This window comes from Silene latifolia, chromosome 2 (assembly GCF_048544455.1).
Source record: "Silene latifolia isolate original U9 population chromosome 2, ASM4854445v1, whole genome shotgun sequence".
Classification (NCBI taxonomy): Eukaryota; Viridiplantae; Streptophyta; class Magnoliopsida; order Caryophyllales; family Caryophyllaceae; genus Silene; species Silene latifolia.
This window is the reverse complement of record NC_133527.1, coordinates 20,253,311-20,275,516: the sequence shown is the minus strand read 5'-3', so window position 1 is coordinate 20,275,516 and position 22,206 is coordinate 20,253,311. Positions and strand designations below refer to the sequence as shown.

Genomic DNA, 22,206 nt, shown 5'->3' with positions numbered 1-22,206 from the left:
ACACAAGTCAACACAAATATTTTTCAAAAATAAAAGATTTAAATAATAAATTTAGGCAGTTTGGACAAAGGCGACACCAAAACTAGTCCGTTCAAATGAGTTTTATCAAGGCTAAACTTTCAATTTTGCTTACAATCGAAATAAAGAGAGTGAAAAGCTAATCGAAATAAATTTTGTTTAAAGTTGGATTTCTTTCGTATCATTTTGATTAGGTTCCTTTTGATTTTGGGATTTATTTAAGGCAACAAAACAATGGGATAACAATTGTACCGTATTTGACTATTTACCCTATTTGTTAGCTTGTGAATTCCTAAGACGATATTATTTTTGATGGGGTAAATTAGGCGGGAAAAGGAGCAACTAATTAAGCGGGAAAACGTATTATTTTTTTAGTTAGCCGCTAATTCCTTTGCATCTCGCCAAATTGGCTCTTAATCAAACCACATTGATTAGTCTAAATCAAATCTGAACCTAACCAAATTTAAGAATCACAAATCACAATTACACAGAATAACCAAACCCGTAACCCGGCCAATTAAACCCGTCAGCCGGGTCTAATATTTTTAATTTTGGGCAGGGTTTCAGTTTGCATTTGCAGACCATTATTTCTCATTTTCGTCTTTCTTCCTCATCAGGTAAATTTTATAACTTCTCTACCCTTTTGATTATAGTCAGTGGCGGATTTAAGGGGAATAGGAGGGGTGCCCTCAGATTTTTCGCCCCCTAATTGTAAATCTTGACTCCGTTACTGATTATAGTTTGAGATTGGTCGTTTTACATTAATATAGTGCAAAACGGATGTTAACGGCAACGAGTGGCCTAGGCCCTTCCGGGTAAAGGTAGTTATTTTGAAATTCCATAAACTTAAAGTAAGTCCGCCTTATATGAGTATTTGTGTTTTCACAATTACGCTAATTAATCAGCATGCATGTACTCATTTCCATGAACCCTTGATTATTTTTACAATTAGGTTAATTAAAATGTTAATAAAATTTTATTTGAAATTATTATGATTAGTTTTTTGACAATTAATTATTATGATTAGTTAAGCACTTGATAAAGCATGAAATTTTAAGTTCTCCATATGTTGTTTAGAGAATGATGTGTTATTATCCACATTCTGATTTCTGCCTTAATTATTGATTATCCATTCATGTCATAATCGTCTATTTAATCATGGACAATGCTAGGGAAAGTGGGTACTCACTTATGACATGAATGGATTGTTATCTGAAATCTGAATCAAGCTTTTATTTTGAAAAATCGTCAGGTACTCACATAAGAACCATGAAACCCCAAAAGCGTATGCGTTCTTCAAAGTGTGATGTTGGCCTAGATAGGTTGAGTGAGATGCCTGATCAAGTGATTGTGCATATTCTTTCATTTATGTCTATTCGAGATGCTGTTAAAACAATGTTGCTCCGCCGCTTTGGATATCTCTGGACTATGCTTCCTGCTCTTAGCTTTTATTTCCGTGATCACTATGTTAGAAATCTTGATGCTGATGTTGATGATGATGATGCTTTTGAAGAAGAACAAGAAATAATGAGTGAGGCATTTTCACGTTTTGCTCGCTTTGTCAGAAATGTGTTGATGCTTCACAGAAGATCCACCATTGACTCTTTTCACCTTGATATCGGGGATTATAAAAGTGATCATGTAGATCCATGCCTCATTGAGGATATTCAAGTGTGGCTGAAATTTGCTACTGATAGAGAAGTCAAAGTTCTATCTTTCGCTTGTGATTTTCTTGATGATATAGCTCCACCTCGATGTGTCTTCACATGTCAATCTATAGTTAAACTTACACTCTATGGTAGTTTGCTTGTGCAGTATGAGCATCAGCCTCAACTCCACATGGGTAATTTAAGAAAATTATCGCTTATCGGTGTTCATGGAAGTAATGAGGCATTCAACCAGTTGATATCTGCATGCCCTTCTATACAAGAACTGAGAATATATTACACTGAAGGGTTGCGAGATCTGAACATTACTGCTCCAAGTGCTATTAAGTTGGACCTGGACATAAACGTGGCAGACCGCCCTTTAACTCTTAATTGCCCCCATGTGAAAATTTTGAATATAGCACTTAGTAGACTAGGCAAAACTTCTCGGTCATTTCTGCTGGATGTGATTGATGTTTCCTCCCTTCAAGAGGTGTATGTCCGGCATTTACCTAAATGTTTATCTGGCCGAATAATAAAGTCATTTTTGAGGCAGTTTCGAGATGCTGACGTTTTTACATTGCCAAGTCTAGCCTTTGAGGTGCGTTTTTGTATAACTTGCTCTTTTTTTTATTTTTGAGGTAAACTGACTCAATGCAGAGTATTATATACCATGTTCGACGACAAGTTATGATTCATTTTTTCGGCTAAACTACTTGATTGCTCATTTTGCATATTTGTTTCTCTCTGAAATACATCTGCTTTGGTGATCTCTTTTTTACTGTTATTGTTAGTTTGTTGCAAATTTGAAGAAATACTTTCACAGAATCGAGTAATGCGAGACATATTTGTTTTCTTGTTATTCAGCAATTGTGTTGCTTAAAGAAGTTGGATTTTCCAAAAAATAGATGGCAGACTTTGGGTTTGCGGCCATGGTGGGATAATGAAAGATGTCTTCAAGTTATTATCGAGTTGGTGAAAAGTTCAGCGGACTTGGAGGAGCTCGTGGTATACGGTGGAGAATCTTCGAGAAGTGAGGTTAGCATAACTGGTTTTCTTATTCTACTTAATTCACTGTGACATTGAGTCTTCTCTTCTGATTTTTGTCGGGTTTCTAACTAATGTCAGGGTTATAATGAAATACTCAGCTCAGAGTTATCTACTTATGTAATGCCCCAACTTAAAAATGTCTTTATCCTTGGCTACGGAAAATGCTGTGAAGGTCAACTCCAACTGATAGAACTTATACTGAGAAATGCAGTCGTCCTGGAGAAATTGGAAATTACGTTTGAGGAGAATCGACTAACTGCAGTTGAGAAGCTTGAGTTTGTTAAGCAAGTATCAAGATTGAAGAAAGCTTCAGTCAATGCAATTGTAGACTTTGTTTGAGAAACATATTAAAACAAACGCAATTGTAGAGTGAAGACTGGACATATTACAGGGGTTCAACTTGACATTGCAGCATTGTCACGTTATGTCCAAGACAGGCAAAAGAGTAGTGAGTCTGAGTAGTGACGGGATATCAGTTTCCGAAAGAAGACATTTACTTTGATTGAGGAACTTGAACATCATGTTAGACATCGGTGTAAAAGCAATGAATTTGATTTCACATCCTGTTTTCACTTATCTCCGCTTGTTCATTGTTTCAAAGCATATTTGTGTTATATGCTTTAGGTTTGATGCAGGGACATCCTTTATATGTAAGGTTGCTTCACTTCGTCTTTAGGCATCGGTTTGGAGGATATAGGAAGCCAGATTTGTAATATAGTGTTCTGTACCTGCATACGAGTTCTATAGGTTTGTCGTACCTATAGAACTCAATGCTCGCCATATGTTCCAGATTTGTAATACAGTATTCCCTATAGGCGAGTAGCCGAGTACGGCAGTACCTCAATGCTCGCCATATGTTCCAAGTTTTTCGTTTTATTATTGTCTTGCAAATTGTGCACAAATATTTGCTGCCAACATGGTTAGTGTCATAGTGTGTAATGCCTGCAACTGAGAAAGGATTCATTTAGCTGTTTGACATATCATTGCTGTAATGCAAACAAAACACTGTTTGAGTCAAGTAGTCAACATCATAGAGATTTAGTAGAAGTTTTAATGCAAATAAAATGTTTTCTTTTCGGTAAACACGCTTAACTGTGCAGTTTTATTATGGTTTTCAGAAAAGAAAATACACTTTGTCGGATGGGTAATACTCCCTCCGTCCCGGTCAATTGTTATCCTTTGGTTTTGTCACAAAGACAAAAAAAATAGGAATGAGTCAATTACTAAATGACAAGTGGACCAAATTGAGTGTGAATGATCGAATTGCTCATCAAATTTATTCTTAAAATAGATGAACAAACCAGGTTTAGGATGCTTTAGGGTTTTTAGGAAGGATATAGAAAATGGGTTGGTTGAGGAGATGAAGTCCAGTAAATTATTTGAACGGTATTGGGTATATTGGGTGAATATGTTGTGGGCCTAGGTCTTATTTTGGAGGGAAAGATTAGTGGGTTGGGTTGGGTTAGGAAAAGTAATTGGGTTTATAATTAGTTTAGGGTTGGTTTTGATGTATTATTAGTGTGGGGTAACAATGACAAGTTTTGTAAATAATGGGATTCAACAAGGATAGAAAGGTCTTTTACGTGTCCAAATAAGGAAACCTGTAAAGTGGAGTTGAATGAACGGAAATGGAATACATGTAAAGTGGGGTTGAATAGAGGGAGTAGTAATTTGACCTTATCAATGAACCATTTTAATTAGGTATTAATCATGGATAATGTTTACGTTTTCAGTTAATAAATCGGATTTTATACTAACATGCTCTCTCGCACGAATGTACTTTGAGCTTGAAGTGGATGCAACTGCATTTACAAGTCTCCCCATAACTGAACTAGTTACCTCGTAATCACACACTTATACTGGCTCTGATACCATATCAAGAAATCATCACGACCAAAAACTTAATTTTTTTGTTGAGATGATTTCTTAACAAATTAAGGGAGAAAATGAGCTCTAATTAAATGTACTTTTATTTAGCCTTTAGTTCTCTTTATTTCCTCCACTCACACTCAACCCCCTTACTACTCGGAGAAAAAAAATTCTCAAAAATTTTCCCTCAAAACTCCACCTATTTTTAGAAGGAAATAAATAACATTTTTGTCTTAAAACATGATTTTTTCATTAAATTTTAAATTATAATTATAATGCTTAATCAAAATAAAATAAAAGGGGTATAAAATTATAAAATACAAAATCATTAATTTCTCTTCGAAAATAACTTGGTGCATATTTACACGTATAAGCCAATAGAATGATATTATTAGTTTCGTGAAAAAAACTCATTAAGATAATTTAAGAAAAGTTCTAAAATAAAATCATTAACTTTGTGATAAAAAAAAAGATTTCACTCAATTTTTTTATTTGTTTTGTAGTTTAATTTTTTTTCTTATATCAAAATATAATTAGGTGAAATATGAAAATCTGAAGATATAAATTTGGAATTAATAAGTAATAAACTAAAAAATGAAACTCTATAAATACCGCGCAATTACGGGAGATCTATACTAATTCAGTTAGTCTTGTTGAAGACGAGTCGGAGCAAGTGACGGGTAATGTCACTCACAAAACGGATAGGGGGACAAGGTGGGGGCACCCCCATGTGCTTCCCTCTCTCCTCTATTTGGGTCATTTGTGAGAGGAAATGGTATCCGTCACTCCAAAGTGACGGATACGTGCCGTCTTCAATGAGATTTTGTGATACTAATTACCTACGAGTAACTAAATACTCCCTCCTATTCACTATATTCTCCCCCTTTCATTTTTGCATAAGGAATAAAAAACCGATTTTGGACCACACAAAACACACTATCCCACATGTAATTTAATTTAGACCACACAAATCAATCCAAAAAAAAGAAATAGGAAAGAAAAACGGAATAATCCGAATAAGGAAGAAAATGAGGAATGAGAGGGACTACTAAATACTCCCCCATTTAAACACAAATTGTAGGACGTTTTTCTTTTTTTGGAGGGGACATTTAAAAAAAAAGTGTTATTTTCTGACATCACACTACATCTCGCCAAGGTGCCTCTAGAGTCTAGCCAGGGTTATTATTTTAGGCAGCGCTTCCATTTGCATTTTGCAGGCCACATTTTCTTATTTTCGCCTTTCTTCCTCGACAGGTAAATTTTAAGCTTTCTCTACCTTTATTGAACCCTTTGATTATAGTTTGAGATTACTCGTATTATTTTCCAATTAGCCTAATTAATTACTCTTTCCGTCTCAATTATTTATTTGTATTTTATTAATATATCCCTCACAAACAACAACAAAAACTAATGATTGAGACGAAGGGAGTAGAGAGGCTGATACTAAGATTCGGTGTATTAGTGCTGGTGCTATCTCCTTTATTTTGTTATCCATTGATAATTGAACTATTTTTGTCAGTCTATTACGATTGTTCTATTTGATTAGTCATCCTCGGGTTTTTGTATGAGACTTTGCCGCTCTACTTATAAGGATCAGAAACGGTTCCTACCCGTAATTGCAAGGATCTTTACTCGTAATTGCGATCCCTTGTGTATATTACTATGTACTCCCTATGTCCCGGTCATTTGTTGTTCTACTCCATTTTTTTGTTGTCTCAGTTATTTGTTGTCCTTTACATTTTAAGAATGAATTTGAAGAGCAATTTGATCATTCACACTTAATTTGGTCCACTTGTCATTTAGTAATTGGCCTTCTCCTCTTTCCTTGGTTTTTGTGCCAAAATCAAAGAACAACAATTGACCGGGACGGATGGAGTATTTTCATAATTTAAGTGATCATTTTATTGTTGTCGGTGAGCGATATGACGTCTTTAGTGATAACGAGTACTTTATAGTGCTTTTATTTTCAATTGTGAAATGGTCTCAAACTATTAGTTTTAGATTTATTGTTATCTGAAATGTGAATCAAGCTTTTATTTTGAAAAATAATCAGGTATTCACTTAAGAACCATGAAACCCCAAAAGCGTATGCGTTTTTCAAAGGTTGATGTTGGCCTAGATAGGTTGAGTGAGATGCCTGATCAAGTGATTGTGCATATTCTTTCATTTATGTCTATTCGAGATGCTGTTAAAACAATGTTGCTCCGCCGCTTTGGAAATCTCTGGACTATGCTTCCTGCTCTTAGCTTTGATTTCAGTGATCACTACGTTAATGATGAGGATGAGGATGTTGCTTTTGAAGAAGAACAACGAATCATGAGTGATGCATTTTCCCTTTTTTCTCGATTTGTCCGAAATGTGCTGATGCTTCATAGAAGATCCACCATTGACTCTTTTTACCTTGATATTGGGGAGTATCAATATGGTCTTGTAGATCAATGCCTTATTGACGACGTTCAAGTGTGGCTGAAATTTGCTACCGATAGAGAAGTCAAAGATCTAGTTTTCCATTGTGATTATATTGATAAAATAGTTCTACCTCGATGTGTCTTCACAAGTCAATCTCTAGTTAGGCTTACACTCTGGGGTAGTATGCTTGTGCAGTATGTGCATCAACCTCAACTCCACATGGGAGCTTTAAAAATCTTATCGCTTATCAGTGTTACAGGAAGTAATGAGGCATTCAACCAGTTGATATCTGCATGCCCTTCTATACAAGAACTGGGAGTATATAACTCTGAAGGGTTGCGAGATCTGAACATTACTGCTCCAAGTGCTAATAAGTTGAACCTGGACATAGATGTGTCTGACCGCCCTTTTACTCTTAATTGCCCCCATGTGCAAATTTTAAATATTGCAGTTATTAGACCAGGCAAAACTTCTCAGTCAAATCTGCTGGATGTGATTGATGTTTCCTCCCTTCAAGATGTGTTTGTCTGGGAATTACCTAAAGATTTGTCTAGCCCAATAATAAAGGCATTTTTGAGGCACTTTCGAGATGCTGAGAGTTTTACATTGTCAAGTCTAGCCTTTGAGGTGCGTTTTAGTAATTGTTCGTTCAAATTTTGCTTGCTACTTCTTGTTTCTCTCTGAAATGTTTTTTTCTCAATGATAATGTGCCCATTTGCTTTGTTGGTGAATGATATCAACTTTGACTCGTATTGTACACTAAGAGTCACATGGACAATGTTCTATATAATGGGAAATTTTGTCGGTAAATGTTGACCTTGGTTGATCCCTACTGTCATACATGGACAGTATAGATGGGATTGAGGAAGAAACATCTATATTTTGCCGTGTTTGTTTTTCGCTGGTATTACCTGTAGATCTACTGGTTCTTGCGTAGGATTCCTAGGTGTTATGCACTGCACACACTGATGATGTGAATGTGCATCATGCCTGTCTGTACAACTACAATGTGATTGGCAAAATCACAACATTCATATTAACTTATCAAGTGCTTAGAAACTCAGTTAGTTGACTGTTTCTTTTTTTCTTTTCTTTTTTAGAAAGGCAACTATTGTATTAGAAATTCAAATGCAGACGTAAAGTGGAAGATCAAGTTATGAAATACATATTTGTTTTCTTCAAAAATCTATTTAGGTGACTGTCCTGTGGTCACTGTCAATTCAGTAAATTGATTATGAAGTTTTGTGTTTTCATCAATCTCTTTTTTATTGTTATTGTTTGTTTGTCGCAAATTTGATGGAATACTTGCACAGAATTGAGTTATGCGAGACATATTTGGTTTCTTCTTATTCAGCAATTGTGTTGCTTAAAGAAGGTGGATATTCTACAAAATAGATGGCAGATTTTGGCTTTGCTGCCATGGTGGGACAATGGAAGATGTCTTCAAGTTATTATCGAGTTGGTGAAAAGCTCAGTGGACTTGGAGACGCTCATAGTAGACGGTGGACAATCTTCGAGAAGTGAGGTTAGCATAACTGGTTTTCTTATTCTACTTAATTTACTCGTGACATTAAGCTTCTCTTCTAATTTTTGTCGGGCTTCTAACTAATGTCAGGGTTATAATGAAGTTCTTAGCTCAAAGTTATCTACTTGTGTAATGCCCCAACTTAAAAATGTCAGCATCCTTGGCTACGGAAAATGCCGTGAAGGTCAACTCCAACTAATAGAACTTATACTGAGAAATGCAATCGTCCTGGAGAAATTGGAAATTACGTTTGAGGAGAATCGATTAACTGCAGTTGAGGAGCTTGACTTTGTTAAGCAGGTATCAAGATTGAAGAGAGCTTCAGTGAATGCAATTGTAGACTTTGCTTGAGAAACATAATAAAGCACATGCAATTTTAGAGTGGGACTGGACATATTACAGGGGTTCAACTTGACGTTGCACTGTCACGTTATCTCCCAAGACTGGAATGATGCTTACCGGCAAAAGAGAAGTGACGGGATATCAGTTTCCGAAAGAAGACATTTACTTTGATTTACTCTTGAGTTAAAGGAGTTCTGGTTGAGGAACTTGAACTGCATGTTAGACATCGGTTTAAAAGCAATGAATTTGATTTCACATCCTGTTTTCACTTATCTCCGCTTGTTCATTGTTTCAAAGCATTTATGATATACCACATAAATTGGTTTGATGCAGGGACATCCTTTATGTGTAACGTTGATTCCCTTCGTCTTAGGCATCGATTTGGAGGATATAGGAAGCCGGATTTGTAATACAGTAGTCTGTACCTGCATCGAGTTTTTTTGACGGGATTTGACAGTGGATATAACTTATAAGTGATGTTTTCATGATGAAAAATAATGCTCGCTATATGTTCCAAGCTTTTCTTTTTTATTATTTCTATAGGAATTTTTTTGTTCTTTCAAATTTTTTGTTCCTTCAACACCTATCTTTTTTATTATGTCTTGCAAATTGTGCATATATTTAGCTGTTTGCCGTATATCATTGCTGTAATGGCTAATGCAGATAAAATACTGTTGGAGTCAACATCATAGAGATTTAGTAGAAGCTGTAATGCAAATAAAATACCGTTTTAAGATTACTCACTATTAAGCACGAAAATGCACGTTATTGATATGAGTAATATTTTCAATTCTTTTAAATTTATTTTTCTTTGGTTTTTAACAAACTCGTTTTCGATTGTAGTTATTCTTTGTAAATGTTGTATGGCGTTTTATTAATGAAATTATCCTTGTACTTCAAAAAAAAATAAAAATAAACCTCTTTATTTAGGTATTTCACCGTATAACTTGTTCCGTTAACATGGAGTATGACGTGAGAGCTCTAATCAAGGGGGAAAATGACTTGAGAAATCTAATTAAATGCACTAAAGCCTTTAATTCCCTTTGTTTCTCCGCTCACTCCCATTTACCTACGAATAATTGTATACTCTATCCATTTTTGTTTTTATTTATATGACAATTTTATTTTTCGAGGCTATATTATAGAAAAACAGAGGAAGTATGTAAAATAACTCATCCTCTAATTTTCCATCCATCACGCTGCATGTCGCTAAGGTTCTTCTCTATTCGCAAAATCTCATTTCAGACGGCTTATTCCGTCAAAGTCTTCAGACGAGTCTTGTGTAACCATTTTATGGTTACATATGGCCGTCTGAAATAAGAATTGTTGCTCTTTATTTCCAGTGTGAATCCTCTGTGCCCATTTTCGTGTTTCATCTTGTTTTCCACTATCTCTCAATTTGACACATAAGCAATAAATATTAAAAAAAGGTATGTAAATATTATGTAAGGATGAGTGTCAGAATTTTAAGGCGGGCAATGGGACACAAGATGGGACACGGTATAGCTATTTATGGGCCATCCCGCCCATTAGACCCGCTTATTACGTGGGCTTGCACAAATATTTTTTACCCGAAAAATTAAGAGGGCGGGCGAAGCCCAACCCACCAAGTTAAATGGGCGGGTATGGACAACAAGAAAATCCCGTGGGCCGGCCCATTAAGCCCGTTTACTATTTAAATATTTTACTTTTACATTTAAAAAAGACATTTTCAAATAAAATTGTATCAATTTTATATGGATGTGGAACACTAAAATTATAGGTAAATTAATATAAAACGAAAATATTTATATATTGGGTAACCTTATATATTTTAACACAAACTAGTTTTGTGACCCGTGAAAATCACGGGTTTTATTGTTTTTGTTGTTTTATTTTTGCGGTAACGTTCATGAATGGGTTATTCGGCTTGTTTGTCTTCTTGCTTATAATCTTGAAGATATGTTGGTAGGATACCTAGACAAGACAATAAAGAGGGTCCTGTCACATGACCGATAAGATATATTATATCTAAGGGGGTTTGGGAATTTATTATATTAGAATAGTTGGAACTTGTTGGAAATCACAAACTCTTTATTGAACAATGACACCAAAACCCATGAATCCCTCATTTTAGGGAACATACGAATGTCCATTCTCTGACTTCGAAGGCTAGTATTGCATATAGATTAAATGGGAAACTGTATTGTCTTGTGTTTCATCATAGCACTTTAAACAACTTATTCTCAAAGCCTAGAAGCAAAAGTCAACACAAATTATGGAAAAACGTAAAATTGCATTCAAACAGTGAAATATTAAGTTTGCAAACTATTCTTATTTTGCTACGGTCCTCATTGTCTTTATCTTTTTACCGATTGTTGTCTTGTTGTGTTAATCACTGTCGGTCTCCTTTCTGTTTTTGTTCCCTACTTTTTTTACGGTGTTTAGATTGTCTCTGGATTTCGAGGGCGCTGACTTTGTCACGGTGGTTATTCAGTTCACTCAACATTGACGGCTTTTGATATTCTAGTACTTGATATATTGTTTTTAGTGTTGTTTTGGTGCGTTCTAATAATCTTGGTCCCATTTTTATCCTAAAAGAAACAAAAGGTTGGACACTTGAACATCTAATTATATTCTTTATTACCTAATGTATTCTAATGAAAAAAGAAATGTAAAATAAAGTAAAAATGTAAAATATATAAATGAATGGATTTAAATGATATTTAATAACTGAATTTTACATATTGTCTTTAGTCAATTAGAGACGATATGAATAATGCGTAGAAAGTGTTCTGTTAAAATACAACTTATGTTTATCTTACTAATTAGGCTAAAATTACAAGTTTATTTTATTAAATGTAAAGGAGTTTGTTAACTTTTTCAGCAAATAATACATTTATAATTCTTGTCGATTTGTCGGTCTTGCAACATCGTCCTTGTAAATTCAATTGATTTCCAACGTATTAGGAAAAATATTATTGAAATGATTTTTGTATAATGAAAGATCTAAGTGATATACTTAAATTATTAGCAATGAGTGGATGACATGTGACTTATACAAATAAAATTTTAGAATAATACGCATTCAATATTTTTTAAAATAAATTTTATGTGAGCAATTTTTGGGAGGATACACGAGAAAATGTATTTGTTCAACAATGACATCATTCTAATTTCATATCTATATCTCTTATCAGTTAGAGTCATTTCTATATCTCTTGTTGTTGGTGAACTTTTATGTGAGAAGTTTTAACGCCTATCCCAATGAATTCCAAAGAATTAAGGATGCACAATTTGTATTATTATACTTCCATTTTTTTAATTATCGCCTCATTTGCTTGTGCGCAATAATTAAGATTAGGAAAAAGTTTGCAATAGGTGGAGTAATGTGAGAATTTTACCGTTAAACGATAACATTTATTTTGTAATTTTTGAAAAAGTTATAAGAAGCATTTGGTAAAAAACACGTCCCAAAGTAGAAATTTAAAAAAAAAGTGATAATATAAAAATATACAAAAAAGAGAAGTGGGGTGATAATTAGAAAATATTCTTAACAATTGATTATGAGAAAAGAAAAATATATACAAATCATTACCAAAAAAACATTTGTCGAAGAAATATTGGGAGTCCTAGAAGAAAATATTTGATGGAAAACAAAAAATGATTTAACGGCTTGAAAACTTTCAAAGTTGAAACAATGAATTGGAGAATGATCATCGGATTCCAATAAAAAATCATGCAAAATATTTACCTTGATCCACATTAAAAGATCCAATTTATATCCTTGGAGCATATAACTTCAACACTTCCATTTCTGTTTGTTGACTAAGATATTTGATTTATAACCTGATTGACAAAATACAAGTTGAAGAGTACACGGAAAACTAATAAAGTGCACGAAAGGGTGTAAGACAATTTAGTACAATTTATTAAATTTGTCAATTAATATTCCAAGGATTGGAATATATAATGTAACATGTCACCAATAATTAGATATTCATACTAAAATTTGATATTGCGCGTACACCATAATAAAAAAAAAGGAAAACTCAATAAAAATGAAAAATATATTCAAGTCAAAAGATAATTGCAAAGAAGTTCCATAATCATTATTTCCAGATTTCATGCAATGTTTTTGATATGCGAGTATGTCATCCTCCTGCAATTTTAATACAAACTCAACAATAATAATTAAATATGATTCTAACTCTTAATTAATTCAAAACATAATAAGAATAAAAAATTTAAATAATTCTATTGATTATATATGCATACTTTACCTACCAACTTTTTGGATAAAAATGAAAAAAGAGAATTGTTGTAATATTTATGTAAGAAAATTTATATAATTAATTATCTAATTAATTTCAAGAATTTATTGAGAGAAGAAGAATGTTTTGTGAACTAAGGGGGAGATAAAAAAAATTATGGTGAAATAAATGATGCGTGTCATTTATATGATGTTTTACATCTCTTTTTACATGCATTTCAGAGCTCATTTGTGTAATATTTGTTGCTTTTCTCCCTATTTCCGTCTACTTCCGTATTTTGTACTTTATTGCAGAAATGTGAAGAATTCGACGGGAAATCAAGCCAAATCCGCCCCCGAGTAATCTGCATTGCAAATGACGTAAAGGAATCACTTAAGGAACGAGCTTGGTGCGCGATCCAAGGCCCAAAAGACAAGTCCACGAGAATAAAGAAGTCAAGTAGCAGCTCATCCGGTCGATCGACTAGTTCCATCAGTCGATCGACCAACTATCGGGATCCAGAAGCTACTGTTGCTGAGGAGCAGTCGATCGACCAGCCTGAGTAGTCGATCGACCAGATTTCTTTACCAGACGAGAATTAGAAAGTCGTGAATCTCAAGGCCCGTGAAGTTTAGGTTTTAGAAATAAGTTGTTGCGTTTATTTCTATATAACGTAACACCAACATCAAGTCTAAATATTCAGAAATTTACATCAAGTTTTTGCATCTAAGTTTCGATCACAATACAGTGCTTTTAGTTCTAGCTTATTTCAAGTTAGGGTTTTGGGTTATCGATTCTAACATTGGATTTCTGCCTTTGCTCTTAATCTTCCCTTTTAATCTTGGTAATCATTCTGCCCTAATTTCAGTATTTATTGTTTTACTTCCCTTGTTAGTATAGAATCGATAGTTAGTGCCCCAAAGCCAATTATCATATTTTCGTTGTTGTTATTTACATTAAGCATGAATACAGTAATCGTTGTTAGTTTATTTGTTGTTTTTACATTCACCATGAGTAGCTAAATAGCTTGTGCTAGGATGTAGGCGATTTATGGCTAGGCGGCACTAGATTGAACACGGACTGAACCCGCGTGTCAGTCGATCGACTGACATAGTTGGTCGATCGACTGACCTTGTAAGGTTATCTTTCGTTTTAATTGTTTTTAATCTTGTATTTAACGAATCGAATGCATGCGACCAGTTAGATACCTATTTTGTGACCGACCCATTAGATCGAAAGATAGGGTAGGTTATTTGACCGTCAATTAATTCGACTAAACTGTGCTAAGATCGAAAGATAGGTATAGTTTAGACCGTTAGTCACTTTTCAGGACGAAAGTTAGTATTAGTGACATTAGGGACCTTTAGCGAGATCGAGAGATGCTATTTGTTAGGAGTGGACCGAGAGGACCTCTTATTTCCCGCCTTACCTCGTGTTTATTTCGATCCGACTTAGTTTCTTTGCCACTAAGCTATAATGACCCGATCATCCTAGTACCCTTCTTTTATCTGTTTAATTCGTATTTTTAGTTTATTTTCCTTTTATTGCCATTAGCTATAGAACAATTCAAATCAACCCCCATAATTGTTACCTTAGACTTTCATTAGACAACTAAAGTTTACAACGCCTCCTCATGGGATCGACCACCGTTACCACTAGCCTAGGTTAGTCTTAATAGGAATTATAAATTTTATCTTTGGTACTCACAGCGACGGGTATCAATAAATACAAAGTATAATAATTGTGAGGAAAAACCAAAAGACCATTTATTAAATAAAGAAATAAAAATTAAATGAATAGGTAGATTGATACAAATTTATGAGAGGCAAATAAAGAGTTTGTATTAATTTGTTTTTGTGTTTGCAACTAATATTTTTTATTTTGTTTGTATTTTATAAGTATGTAATACATGGTATTTATAGATTACTTTTAGTTAGATAATCAAGTAATTAATATAATTGAATTATTATTAGCCAATAGAAAAATTACATGTCGATTAAAATTAAATACTTTAAGTAGGATTTTAACTATATATTGTATAGATTTTCATTATTAGGAAAATTTAATATAGACATAAATATAGAGTAATAAAAGGTCTACTTTTTTTTTATTTTTTTTTTACAAAATACACATTGTTTGAGAATTGTTTAGGGAGTTATCTTACCAACTAAAAAACGGTAGATATTTTGTCTTCCCTTTTATTTATAAATCATATTTATAGATTTACATATGTATTCAATTTAATGAAATTGAGCAAGTTTATTGCAATAATATTTAAGAAGGAGTTGCAAATATAAATAATTTAAAATTAGAGTGATGTAAACTTTTATTTTTCGTTTAAGCAATTGTAGTTTTAAAAATTAAAATGTCAATGTTTAATGTTAAGTATGTTATTGCCATTAATATTTACAAATTCTGTATTATTTCATAAAGGCGTAAAATTAGAATAGTGTGATATTTTTTTGTTACTTAAAATATTCTAAGAATAAACGTAGAAATTTAAAATTTAGTATGAATTTTGATTAATTATTTTTTAATTTATCTAGAAATTAAAAAGGGCCAACATTTAATGCTTGTTATGCTAATTTATTTTTTATGTAAATATTTTTTAATTTGTGTATCGTTTTAAATGGATCGTTATACGAACACGAATTACCCTCTTAATTAAACACGTCATACTACATGGATGATTGATGACGTGAAATTTTGGTAATGCAAGGTGACATTTAGTAATATGAGGTGGCATTGTCTACGTGGCTTTTAAGGTTTACTCTTTTAATAATATTTATAGATTCATTCAAAACATAATAAAAATAAAAAGTGAAACAATTAATTTAGTTCTCATTGTATAGTTTACCTACCAATTTTTTGAATAAAGTTGAAAATTCATTCTCCTGCAATATTAATATAAACACAAAAAAGTAACTAATAAGATTCTAATTAATTAAAAACATAATGAAAATAAAAAGCGAAATAATTAATTTAGTTCTTTAGCTATACCTTACCTACCAATTTTTTGAATAAAGTTGGAAATTCATTCTCCTGCAATATTAATACAAACACATAAAATAATAAAAAATTAATACAAAACATAAGAGAAATAAAAAACGAAACAATTAGTTTACTTTTCGATGTATACTTTAGGTGCTATTTTTTTGAATAAAATTGAAAATTAAGGTGAATATAATAGTTATATATATGAAAAATTCTATTACAAATTCTCTCAAAATTTTATGAATGAAAGAAAAATAAAAAAATATGGTACATAAACACGGAGTATATATAGTAATGATTAAAGGAAAGTTCTGCTTATCTTGTAATTCTTCCCTCGTTATGATATATATACTACTCACATTTCACCAAAAAAAAGAAAAAGAAAGGGAAGTTAAAAGGTCATTTCATTAAATAAAGGAAATAATGGTTAAATAAATAAATAATTTATGAGAGGAGATCAATGGTTTACAATTTTTTTTTCTTTTTTTTTTGTGTTTATACCTTATATTTTTTTTTTCTTTATATTTTTTAATTTTCTTAAATTGGTAATCCATATCACTTTTTTTACCATGTCACATTAAAAGTTGCCACGTCACAATTAAACTTACAATGTCACATTTTTTAAGTTAGCCTTTTAATAAGATTTTATAGATAGAAACTTTTAATGTGACATGGTAAAAAACGATACACAAATTATTGTGACGTGGCATTGTCTACGTGGACTTAATTGGACATTTTAGGGTAGCCTTTTAATAATATTTATAGATTGTTCTATAAGACTAATATTTAGGTAGGACTAACCCAATAGCATAAAACCTAAAATAATTACTTAATAAAAATCTAAAATAATACTTTTATTTTCATAACCTAATATTTTAAATTAATAACTTACATATTTAAATATGTTAGTTTTTATTATAAAGTATAAAGTTATCAAAATAAAATCAAAAACTTAATATATCAATGATTTTGCTTGGGCTTTTCTTCTATTGGGCCAGTCCTATGCTATAGGACGGTCCTATAGAAGAGTTGCTAATATTTTAATTAATAAAACATTTAAATTGAAGTTTCATGTTACAACTCATTAGTTCATGGGTCGCTCGACTTTTGACTAAAGGGCGGGCAATGACAAGGATAATTGACCCATAATTAAGGCCCAGCCCACCCAATAAGGTCTTAAAGGACAACTTTTTCCTTCATAGCCCAACCCATGTCCGACCTAAGCCCGCATTTAAACAGCTCTAGGACACGGTAAAGAACCAGAAGATCCGGAGTTCCGACTCATTTATTTCTCATTCCTCATAGAAACACAAAGCCAACCAAACTTAAGAATCAAGTACACCTTAATAAGAAACCCGACAGCCAGGGCTATTATTTTGGTTAGCGCTTGCATTTGCATTTTGCAGGCCACATTTTCTTCTTACTTTCCCCTTTCTTCCTCGACAGGTAAATTTTCTCTACCCTTATTGAACCCTTGATTATAGTTTGAGATAGGTCGTATTATTTTTCCAATTAGGCTAATTAATTACTCGTTCCGTCTCAATCATTTGTTTGACTTTGATTAAAATATCTCTCACAGAAAATAAAAAGCAAACAAATGGTTGAGACGAAGAGAGTAGCAGCATTTACTCATTTCTATGAAATATGAACCCTTATTATTGAAATTGTCATGATTAGTTAATCAATTGATAAACCATGAAATTTAAGTACAGTTGATTATCCATTCATTTCATAATCTACTATTTAATCATGGATAATGCTAGAACGTCACCGAGTGGTACCCATATCATATGCCCTTATGTAAGGTCAGTCATTTTAAGTTAATAGACCCTATATCTGTAGGAGTGAGAGGCTGGTACTGATACTCGGTGTATTACTGCAGGCGCGAGGCGCCTTCTCCTTAATTTTGTTATTATTGACAATTGAACTATTTTTCTCACTCTATTACGATTGCTATTTGATTAGTCATCCTCGTTTTTTTTGTACTCCCTCCATCCCGGTCTTTCTTTTACCTATTCCATTTTGGATGTCAGTTAAGTTAATTGTTTACCATTCTATTTAGGGAATGTGTTTGATGAGCAATTTGGTACACTCAATTTGGTTCACTTGTCATCAATTAATTAGTCTTGACCTCTTTCCTCGGTCACACCAAAGGTAAACAAATGACCGGGACGGATAAAGTATGAGACCCTACATCTGTACGATTAAGAGGGAGTAAGAGGGTGGTACTGAGATTCGGTGTATTATTACTGGCGCTATCTCCTTTATTTTGTTATCATTGATAATTGAACTATTTTTGTCAGTCTATTACGATTGTTCTATTTGATTAGTCATCCTCGGGTTTTGGTATGAGACTTTGCCGCTTTTCTTAGAAGGATCGGAAATGCTTCCTATCCGTAATTGCGAGGATCTTGACTCGTAATTGCGATCCCTTGTGTATATTACTATGTATTAGTTTAGTTATGCGTAGATGGTAATTTTTCATAATTTAATTTAAGTGATCATTTTATTGTTGTCGGTGAGCTATTTGACGTCTTTAGTGATTACTTTACAGTGCTTTTATTTTCAATTGAAATGGTCTCATTGGACTATTTATGAAGGGAAAAGTGTGTGTGGGGTTAAATGATCTTTATTAGTTATAGATGTGTTGTTATCTGAAATGTGAATAAGATTTTATTTTGAAAAATAATCAGGTACTCACTTAAGAACCATGAAACCCCAAAAGCGTATGCGTTCTTCAAAGGTTGTTGGCCTAGATAGGTTGAGTGAGATGCCTGATCAAGTGATTGTGCATATTCTTTCATTTATGCCTACTCGAGATGCTGTTAAAACAATGTTGCTCCGCCGCTTTGGAAATCTCTGGACTATGCTTCCTGCTCTTAGCTTTGATTTCGATGATCACGACGTTAGTGATGAGAACGAGGATGGTGGTTATGAAGAAAAAGACCGAATCATAAGTGAGGCATTTTCACGTTTTGCTCGCTTTGTCCGAAATGTGTTGTTGCTTCATAGAAGATCCACCATCGACTCTTTTTACCTTGATATTGGGGAGTGTAAAAGTGATCTTGTAGATCCATGCCTTATTGACGACGTTCAAGTGTGGCTGAAATTTGCTACCGATAGAGAAGTCAAAAATCTAGTTTTCCATTGTGATTATGATGATAAAATAGTTCTACCTCGATGTGTCTTCACAAGTCAATCTCTAGTTACGCTTACACTCTGGGGTAGTATGCTTGTGGAGTATGTGCATCAATCTCAACTCCACATGGGAGCTTTAAGAAAATTATCGCTTGTCAGTGTTACCGGAAGTAATAAGGCATTCAACCAGTTGATATCTGCATGCCCGTCAATACAAAAACTGAAAGTATACAACTCTCGAGGGTTGCAAGATCTGAACATTATTGCTCCAAGTGCTAATAGGTTGGACCTGGACATAGACGTGGCTGACCGCCCTTTTACTCTTAATTGCCCCCATGTGGAAAGTTTGAATATTGCAGTTTATAGACAAGACGAAACTTCTCAGTCAAATCTGCTGGATGTGATTGATGTTTCCTCCCTTCAAGACGTGTTTGTCAAGGGATTACCTAATGATTTGTCTGGCCCAATAATAAAGGCATATTTGAGGCACTTTCGAAATGTTGGGGATTTTGCATTGTCAGGTGGAGCGTTCAAGGTGCGTTTTAGTAATTGTTCGTTCAAAATTTGTAGGGCCTTTGATTGAGTATAACTTGGTCTCTGTCTTTTTTTTCTTTTGAGGTAAACTTGCTCAATACAGATTATTATCTACCATGTTTGATGACAAGATATGATTCATTTTTTCAACTAAACAAACTCGATTGCTCACTTTTCTTGTTGTTTCTCTCTGAAATGTTTTTTTCTCAATGATAATGTGCCCATTTGCTTTGGTGGTGAATTGATATCAACTTTTCCTCTTATTGTACACGAACCACATGCTTGGCACATAGGTAATGTTGTTGCTGCTGCTGCTGTAGTATTGTATATAATGGGAAGCTTTGTCGGTAAATGTTGACCTTGGTTGATCCCTACTGTCATACATGGACAGTATAGATGGGATTGAGGAAGAAACATCTATATTTTGCCCTGTGTTTGTTTTTTGCTGGTATTACCTGTTGATCTACTGGTTCTTGCGTAGAATTTCTTGGTGTTATGCACTGCACACACTGATGATCTGAATGTGTATCATGCCTTTCCCTTTCATTCTTGGCAAAATCACAACATTCATACCAAATGCTTAGAAACTGAGTAAGGTGACTGACTGTATTAATAATTCAATTGCCGATGTAAAGTCGGAGGATTAAGTAACAGGATGTCGGGATACATTGTTTTCTTCAATCTATTTAGGTGACGGTTCTGTGGTCACTGACAATTGAGTACTTGATTATGGTTTTGTGTTTTCATCACTCTCTTTTTTACTGTTTTACTGTTTGTTGCAAATTTGATGGAATACTTGCACAGTTTTGGGTAATGCGAGACATATTTGGTTTCTTCTTATTCAGCAATTGTGTTGCTTAAAGAAGGTGGATATTCTACAAAATAGTTGGCAGAGTTTGTCTTTGCAGCCACGGTGGGATAATGAAAGATGTCTTCAAGTTATTATTGAGTTGATGAAAAGCTCAGTGGACTTGGAAGAGCTCGTAGTAGATGCTGGATCATCGAGAAGTGAGGTTAGCATAACTGGTTTTCTTCTTTTACGTAATCGACTTATAGCGCCCAGCCTTCTCTTTTAACTGTTGTCGGACTTCTTTCTAACTAATGGCAGGATGATGATGGAGTACTTAGCTCAGAGTTATCTACTTCTTGTGAAATGCCCCTACTAAAAAGTGTCTTCATATATGGCTATGGAAAATGTCGTGAAGGTCAGCTCCAGCTAATAGAATTTGTACTGAGAAATGCCATCATCTTGGAAAAATTGGTAATTACGTGTGAGGAGAATAAACTAACAGCCGTTGAGGAGCTTGAGTTTCTTAAGCAAGTATTAAGATTCAAAAGAGCTTCAGAAAATGTAATTGTAGAATTTGCTTGAGAAACATAGTAAGGCATCTAAGGAATTATGAATCGTGGGCATCCAAGACATTTACTCTGCTTTTAACGTGGAACAGCATTCATCCACGAGGATGGGGTACACTTCCGGGGTATATAAGCTTCTTTCTTTCGATCTCATGTTTGATTGAACCACGAGCTACTAACTTCAGTATGAGTATCTTTTGATCTGGCCTCTGGTAAAATTAGCATTGATTTTGCTTCCTCACATTTCCTAACATTACTTTGATTATCGATGTTGGGCTGAAGCTGGAGTTGAGCATGACCAACATTCTGCACCTAAGGCGGTAAATTTGAACAGTTGTGTTGCTGTATGTTTCGTTTATTTAGATTTGGATTTTGTTTAAACACTAGTTGGATCATAATGTGTTGAATTCCCGGAGTGGTAGTACAATGTTTGAATTTGGTTTGTTTGGATCCCAAAGGTCTGATGTAAAACTCAAATTTACAAAATTCTGAACTGCAAAAATATTGTTCCTCATTTGTTTAGTACTATTTTTAGCACGAGGACGACTGAAACGGGGGGAAATCTTGAATTTTGATCTTGTTATTTAGATGATGTAAGCGGTCAAGCAGATACCAAGTAATGTCAACATATTGGTCTGGATCGGTTTTGAAATTATCTACTCTCAATTTCTAATCGGGTTGTCAATTTAAATCATAAAAATGATCCATAACCCAAATTTCATGGTGCATTTTAGATATGATATTTTTATTTATGTAATCGACTAATCGAAGGCTAAAACGAATTCAAAATCTGATCCAAATGCAATTGGTAATCAACCTAAGTCAAATGTTTTCCTTTGATTCAATCAACTATCACTTGACCGAGGAAAACAGCTAACTCGGACGTTCTGAAATTAGATCACAAAATCTTTAAATATAACACAAATTTCTTCTTCTCAAAGCTCTTCCACCGCTTATGTTATTAGTGAGGCTCGCTTGGAATGAGAGTAATTATTAAGGGAGTAATAAAGCTAAAATGAACTAAAAAATGGAGGGAATGGATGAGAATGGGAGATAGAAATGGGGAAATATAGTGTAATAGTTCCTCCATTAG

At 33.6% G+C, this 22,206-nt stretch overlaps 2 protein-coding genes across 2 annotated transcripts; both read left to right on the top strand.

Annotated features, from left to right (window-relative positions):
- Nucleotides 1-543: 543 nt before the first annotated feature.
- On the top strand, nucleotides 544-21,636 carry LOC141642399 (F-box/LRR-repeat protein At3g26922-like). Its single transcript, XM_074451185.1, has 4 exons — nucleotides 544-635; nucleotides 18,779-19,758; nucleotides 20,603-20,770; nucleotides 20,866-21,636. Exons 2-4 carry the CDS (start codon nucleotides 18,796-18,798, stop codon nucleotides 21,127-21,129), a joined length of 1,395 nt encoding a protein of 464 aa, XP_074307286.1. The 5' UTR covers nucleotides 544-635; nucleotides 18,779-18,795; the 3' UTR covers nucleotides 21,130-21,636.
- Nucleotides 5,757-9,376, top strand: LOC141642398 (F-box/FBD/LRR-repeat protein At5g56420-like). The gene is made up of 4 exons (XM_074451184.1): nucleotides 5,757-5,837; nucleotides 6,637-7,619; nucleotides 8,347-8,517; nucleotides 8,608-9,376. The coding sequence occupies exons 2-4, from the start codon at nucleotides 6,654-6,656 to the stop codon at nucleotides 8,866-8,868; spliced, it is 1,398 nt and encodes a 465-aa protein (XP_074307285.1). The 5' UTR covers nucleotides 5,757-5,837; nucleotides 6,637-6,653; the 3' UTR covers nucleotides 8,869-9,376.
- Nucleotides 21,637-22,206: the final 570 nt, after the last annotated feature.

Bases quoted from the DNA above. Each gene is read 5' to 3' on its own strand.
- LOC141642398 (XM_074451184.1), top strand. From the start codon at position 6,654: ATGAAACCCCAAAAGCGTATGCGTTTTTCAAAGGTTGATGTTGGCCTA. The intron at 7,620-8,346 runs GTGCGTTTTAGT...CTTCTTATTCAG, and splicing joins TGTCAAGTCTAGCCTTTGAG to CAATTGTGTTGCTTAAAGAA. The intron at 8,518-8,607 runs GTTAGCATAACT...AACTAATGTCAG, and splicing joins GACAATCTTCGAGAAGTGAG to GGTTATAATGAAGTTCTTAG.
- LOC141642399 (XM_074451185.1), top strand. From the start codon at position 18,796: ATGAAACCCCAAAAGCGTATGCGTTCTTCAAAGGTTGTTGGCCTAGAT. The intron at 19,759-20,602 runs GTGCGTTTTAGT...CTTCTTATTCAG, and splicing joins TGTCAGGTGGAGCGTTCAAG to CAATTGTGTTGCTTAAAGAA. The intron at 20,771-20,865 runs GTTAGCATAACT...AACTAATGGCAG, and splicing joins CTGGATCATCGAGAAGTGAG to GATGATGATGGAGTACTTAG.